The sequence below is a fragment of the Centropristis striata genome, chromosome 3, assembly GCF_030273125.1.
Source record: "Centropristis striata isolate RG_2023a ecotype Rhode Island chromosome 3, C.striata_1.0, whole genome shotgun sequence".
In the NCBI taxonomy this organism is placed as follows: Eukaryota; Metazoa; Chordata; class Actinopteri; order Perciformes; family Serranidae; genus Centropristis; species Centropristis striata.
The window spans coordinates 23,913,216-23,919,399 of record NC_081519.1 but is presented as its reverse complement, the minus strand read 5'-3'; the positions used below and the strand labels follow the sequence as shown (position 1 = coordinate 23,919,399).

Sequence of the window (6,184 nt, the reverse complement as noted above, 5' to 3'; positions counted from 1 at the left end):
TATCCTCCATGCACTCCAACTACCCATAATGCCTTGCGCACACTGGTCTACCGGGAGATTTAAAAATGGCGAGTGTAGAAACTGCAGTATACATTTAAATATATAAGTATTTTCAGTTTACACTGAATATTTGTTATTACATAACTTACAAAACTTGTGTTCAAAGTCAAGCAAAACATATGCAAAAACAAATGCCAGAATATTTAACTAAAAGATGATAAATGTCATCTTGATACATTGCTAGTTAAGTTAACTGATGCCTTGCTAAAGTTGCTGTTTATTATGCGTCAGATGATGTTGTACTAGGATACACACATGCATCCTTGGAATTTTTGCAAAAGAAGGAGCAGTTTAAGGAGCAGTTTTTTTAGGAGGCCAGGATGGCTGCACTGAGGGAGGAAGAGGAGCAGAAGAGTCAGATGATGAAGGAGAAGATGGAGGCTCTGAGCAGAGAGATAACAGCTCTTTCAGACACAGTCTGGGCTCAGTGGGCTTTACCTCAGGGACTCACAGCTGGGACGTCGAGTTTGGAGACAGTGAAGCCTGGTTTCTGGGTTTGTTAGCAGAGTCTGTCCAGAGGGAGGGATGCATGCTGTCTGGATTCTTGGGAATAGTAAAACTAAATGCTTAGCATGGTCCTCAGGTTTACCCGCTGATCCTGTGGCGCTTCTTCTGCCCTCCAAGATCAGAGTGAATCTGGACTGGAACAGAGGACAACTGTCGTTCTCAGATCCTGATACTAACACACACATACACACCCTCACACACACTTTCACTGAGAGGATGTTCCCAATTATTTTTAGTCAAACCTAAGGATATTACCACAGAAGTTTTGTGTTACAGTGGAACAGAGGCAGTTAGATACATGATTATTTTTTATCATTTATTTTTCTGATGTTGTGTATTTCTTTAAGGAAACAGTCACTGGATTAAGGATCTGAAGTTTAATCTGACCTCCCGCTGTCCAGAGGGAGAGATACCTATTTGTGCGCACGTTATAGCTATTTCGTGGCCACAATTTAATTTTTTTCCCCCCATGTCATCTCTGGGGCTCCGTAAACTAGCACACACTAGACTCAATAAAACAATGCGTTTAATTAATCTGGGCTATGTGATCACTGCAAAGTGAAGGAATCTGTAGAACGGTTCGCAAGAACGTGAAATATTTAAAAAGGAAATCAGGAAACAAGGAGGAGAAGAAGTTTTTTTTAATATCTCAAAAGAACGGGCTGATCAAAAGACTGTGGTGTGTGTGTTTATTTATTATTATTACTATTATTATTATTATTATTATTATAGGTATTTATAGGTTTTTTTTTTTTTTTTTTACATTTTGAGGTTGGAAACTCTAGACCAGGGATGGGCAACTTAAATGCTGAAGTGGACCACAATTTTTCATTGACACTACCACAGGGCAACATATAGGACAGTGCACTTAACCAGATATGATATGTTAACACTGCAGTAACTTAACATACTTCATGCTCAAATGCATGTATAACAGTATAAATAGGAATACAAAAGGTTTGAAGCAAATAAAAAATAACCATTTACTGTGATTTTTTTTTCAGTGCAAGAACAGCAGACCAACATTAGTTCCAAGAAGTAATTTTGTGCATTTTTACACTGCACTTTTAAGATTTCATGCTCAAATGCATGGAGTTGTACCGAGGGCCACTACAAGTGAGGGTGCGGGCCGTATGCGGCCCCCGGGCCTTCAGTTGCCCATCCCTGCTCTAGACCAATAGGTGGGGCTGATGCACCTAAACGTTGGTTGCCAACCGCCATTAAACTGAAGAAGAAGAAAAAGAAGAAGAAGAAGAAGAAGAAGAAGAAGAAGAAGAAGAAGAAGAAGAAGAAGAAGAAGAAGAAGAAGAAGAAGAAGAAGAAGAAGAAGAAGAAGAAGAAGAAGAAGAAGAAGAAGAAGAAGCAGCAGCAGCAGCAGCAGCAGCAGCAGCAGCAACAGCAACAGCAGCAACAGCAACAACAACAACAACAACAACAACAACAACAACAGCAGCAGCAGCAGCAGCAGCAGCAGCACAAGAAGCAGCACAAGAACAAGAACGAGAACAAGAATAAGCAGAATAAGACGCAGAGCCCTTTCTGAGCAGAAGAAGAGAGAAAGGGTACGTAGTTTCTCATCCTCGTTATCCCTAGTTTTTTTTATCCTAGTTTTTCTTCTAGAAATTCGAAACTTTTCTTTGGAGTGATTCCACCCGTTTGAAATTTAAAAATGTTGTTGTGGGCTGAAAGCCAGTAGTTAAACCGTCTGTCGTTGTTGTGTAGCACCGGTGTTTTGTTAGACTAGCTAACTGCTAAATGCTAGTTAGCAGCGACGGACCTCCGTCTGAATAAATGTGGCGGGACATTATATACGGATATGGATACTTTATCTTAATGAAAGAAAGGTTGGACATCAAATAACGCGAGTCAAGTACACTCTGTCGGTGAGTCGTTTAGTTAATGTCTCTTTGTAACTAGCGTACACCCTAAACTGTAAGCTAGGTTATTCATTTGTTGTCACAATGTGCAGCTCTATAACTGTTAGGTCATTTGTTGATATGTTGTTTTTGCTGAAAGTCTGCTGCCGGCTACTTGTGAGTTTTTATTGATGGTTTATTAAACTGTGTATAACCACACTGTGAAATAACTCCACTACAAGTAAAAGTCCTGCATTCAAAACCTACTTTAGTAAAACTATAAATGTACTCAAATTGTTATACGTATCACTTCATTCTTATTGATGCAGCCATTTCTCTGTCTATGTATCCAGCAAGAAGTATAAACTTTGTAGGAAACACTGTCCACTGGCAAAGCTTCACCTACTCACACTGCGACCCTGCAAAGTTTCAGTGAAGTTAATAGAGGAGGGAGCAGAGCCGTGGCTAACTGTACTTTCTGTCTGCTTTGTTTTCAGCTTCACTCAGACTAAATGGCTTCCAGATCGGAAAAGGATCTCTGCTGCCCTGTCTGTCAGGACATCTTCAGAGAGCCTGTTGTTCTGTCATGTAGCCACAGCTGCTGTAAAGACTGTCTCAAGAGCTGGTGGAGAGGGAAACAAACACAGAATTGTCCTCTTTGTAAGAGTCAATCTTTGTTTGAACCACCTTTAAACCTGGTGTTAAAGAACCTGTGTGAGGCCTTCTTACAGGAGAGAGATATGAGAGCTACAGAGGCTCTCTGCTGTCTGCATGCTGAGAAACTCAAACTCTTCTGTTTGGACCATCAACAACCAGCGTGTCTTATCTGCAGAGATTCAGAAGAACACACCAACCACAGATTCAGACCCATCAATGAAGTTACACAACAACACAGGAAGGAACTTCAGGAAGCTCTGGAGCCTTTAAAGGAGAAGTTAGAGGTTCTTGAACAAATTAAAGTGACATTTGATAAAATGGCAGAACACATTCAGGTCCAGGCCCGACGCACAGAGACTCGGATTAAGGAGCAGTTTAAGAAGCTTCATCAGTTTCTAAAAGAGGAAGAGGAGGCCAGGATCGCTGCACTGAGGGAGGAAGAGGAGCAGAAGAGTCAGATGATGAAGGAGAAGATGGAGGCTCTGAGCAGAGAGATAGCAGCTCTTTCAGACACAGTCAGAGCCACAGATGACGAGCTGAGAGCTGAACACGCCTCATTCCTGCACAACTACAAGGCTGCAGTGGAAAGAGTCAAACAGCAACCCCTGCTGGAGGATCCACAGCTGCCCTCAGGAGCTCTGATAGACGAGGCCAAACACCTGGGCAACCTGACCTTCAACATCTGGAACAAGTTGAAGGACATGGTCTCCTACAGTCCTGTGATTCTGGACCCAAACACTGCTGGTACAGAACTCATCCTGTCTGCAGATCTGACCAGTGCAAGGCGAGGCAGGAGACAGGAAGTTCCTGATAATCCAGAAAGGGTTAAACCTATTTGCGCTGTTCTGGGCTCAGTAGGCTTTACCTCAGGGACTCACAGCTGGGATGTCGAGTTTGGAGACAGTAAAGCCTGGTTTTTGGGTTTGTTAGCAGAGTCTGTTGAGAGGAAAGGACTCATACAGTCTGGATTCCTGGGAATAGGGCTCAGTCAAGGTAAATGCTTAGTATGGTCCTCAGGTTCACCCGCTAATCCTCTGGAGCTTCTTCTGCCCTCCAAGGTCAGAGTGAATCTGGACTGGAACAGAGGACAACTGTCATTCTCAGATCCTGATACTAACACACACATACACACCCTCACACACACTTTCACTGAGAGGATGTTCCCAATTATTTTTAGTAGAAACCTGAAGATATTACCACAGAAGTTTTGTGTTACAGTGGAACAGACCAGTTAGAGACACATGATTATTTTTCTGATGTTGTGCATTTCTTTAAGGAAACAGTCACTGGATTTAGGATCTGAAGTTTAATCAGACCTCCTGCTGTCTCAGTATTACAAAGACATGTTTGTTTATGTTGACAGCTTAAAAAAAGATAATTCTGTCTGTAAAAGTGTTTTTCTTCAAACTCAAAATTTCTTCTTTGTCATTTTAAGACCTGAAATCCAAGATGACAAATCTGTTTTTGTACACACATTTCCTCTTTTGATTTTGTTCTTCGGGTTGACAGAAACATATATTCTGTAGTGAAAGAAATGGAATAAACACTTTATGCTCTTGTCAAGGTGGGAAGTTGTGATGTTTTTTTCTACTACAAGAACAATATTGAATAGGTGGCTTAAAAAATTGTTACCAATGGAACTACAAGCTGCCAAAATAAACCCAGAAACAAATATAATATTCACAATGTATCCACTTTTGGGGATTCAATGATACTTTTTTATGAAAATTAAAATACCAGTAGTTGTTGAATAGTAGTTTTATATTCAATGTTACATTGCATATAAATGCCATAATTTATATTTTATTGAAATATTTTCTTTGAAAATGCAATGTATTTCCTGATTGTTTTGTATTGGAAAAATATATTTGTTGATTCAAATTAAAAATGCTGAATTTTAAAAAGCATATATATTATATCTGACCATTATTATTTTTTAATTACATTTGATAACATCCATGCCTCATACTTCACTTTTCAACATTTCTGTTGAGTTTCTTTAAGTGTGTGAAACAGCGCCCCTCTGGGTTGTAACGGCTGCTACATGTTGGCCGGGGAGTGTGGCCAAACATGGTACAGCAGCCTAGCTGGAGGCTTAGACGAGTAATTGTTTTGTATTAGAAAGTATACTGTATTCGGTACCATTAAGCTATATTATGAATAAGAAGCAAGCGCATATAAATAATAACTTTAAATTTGATTTTTTAAATTATAATCTCCCTTGTAAAGTTTTAATTGTTTCTTTAATGTGTGTGAAACAGCGCCCCTCTTGGCCATAACGGCAGTTTCATGTTCGCCCGAGAGTGTGGCTGAACATGGTATAGCAGCCTGGCCGGATCCTATATGAAAAACGGAATAGATTCAAAAATATTAACACAGTAAAATAGAGGCATAAAAGGAAATAAAACGGTCAACGCATTGGAGAAAAGGTGATCTAAAACAGGAGGAGAAAAAGGAGATTGCAATATGTAAATTTGAAAAACAAAAACAACCAAATATATTATTAAAGATTGGCAGCAAAGTTTGGAAACAGAAAATACAGAACGACATATATGCAATACAGAAAGAAGTAGGTGAAGTGATAACTTCTCGAAGGAGCCCTAAGGAATAAAACACCTTTACAAGGCTGAGAGTAGCAACTAGCACACACTAGACTCAATAAAACAATGCGTTTAATTAATCTGGGCTATGTGATCACTGCAAAGTGAAGGAATCTGTAGAACGATTCGCAAGAACGTGAAATATTTAAAAAGGAAATCAGGAAACAAGGAGTAGAAGAATTTTAAAATGTATTTCATATTGATTTGATAAGTGTTTTAAATATCTCAAAAGAACGGGGCTGATCAAAAGACCGGTGTATTTATTTATTTATTTATTATTATTATTATTATTATTATTATTATTATTATTATTATTATTATAGGTATTTATTTGTTTCGGGGTTTTCCTTTTTACATTTTGAGGTTGGATGCTCTAGACCAGGGATGGGCAACTTAAATGCTGGAGGGGGCCACAATTTTTCATTGACACTACCACTCATACCACATATAGGACAGTGCACTTAACCAGATATGATGAAACTGCAATTTTAAATGTTTACAGTG

At 39.2% G+C, this 6,184-nt stretch overlaps 1 protein-coding gene across 1 annotated transcript; it reads left to right on the top strand.

Moving 5' to 3' along the window:
- Nucleotides 1–2,048: 2,048 nt before the first annotated feature.
- On the top strand, nt 2,049–4,984 carry LOC131968573 (nuclear factor 7, ovary-like). The gene is made up of 2 exons (XM_059329512.1): nt 2,049–2,129; nt 2,921–4,984. Exon 2 carries the CDS (start codon nt 2,936–2,938, stop codon nt 4,313–4,315), a length of 1,380 nt encoding a protein of 459 aa, XP_059185495.1. The 5' UTR covers nt 2,049–2,129; nt 2,921–2,935; the 3' UTR covers nt 4,316–4,984.
- The last annotated feature ends 1,200 nt before the right edge of the window (nt 4,985–6,184 follow it).

What these genes read in the sequence shown, in the direction of transcription:
- LOC131968573 (XM_059329512.1), top strand. Translation starts at nt 2,936, where the DNA reads ATGGCTTCCAGATCGGAAAAGGATCTCTGCTGCCCTGTCTGTCAGGAC.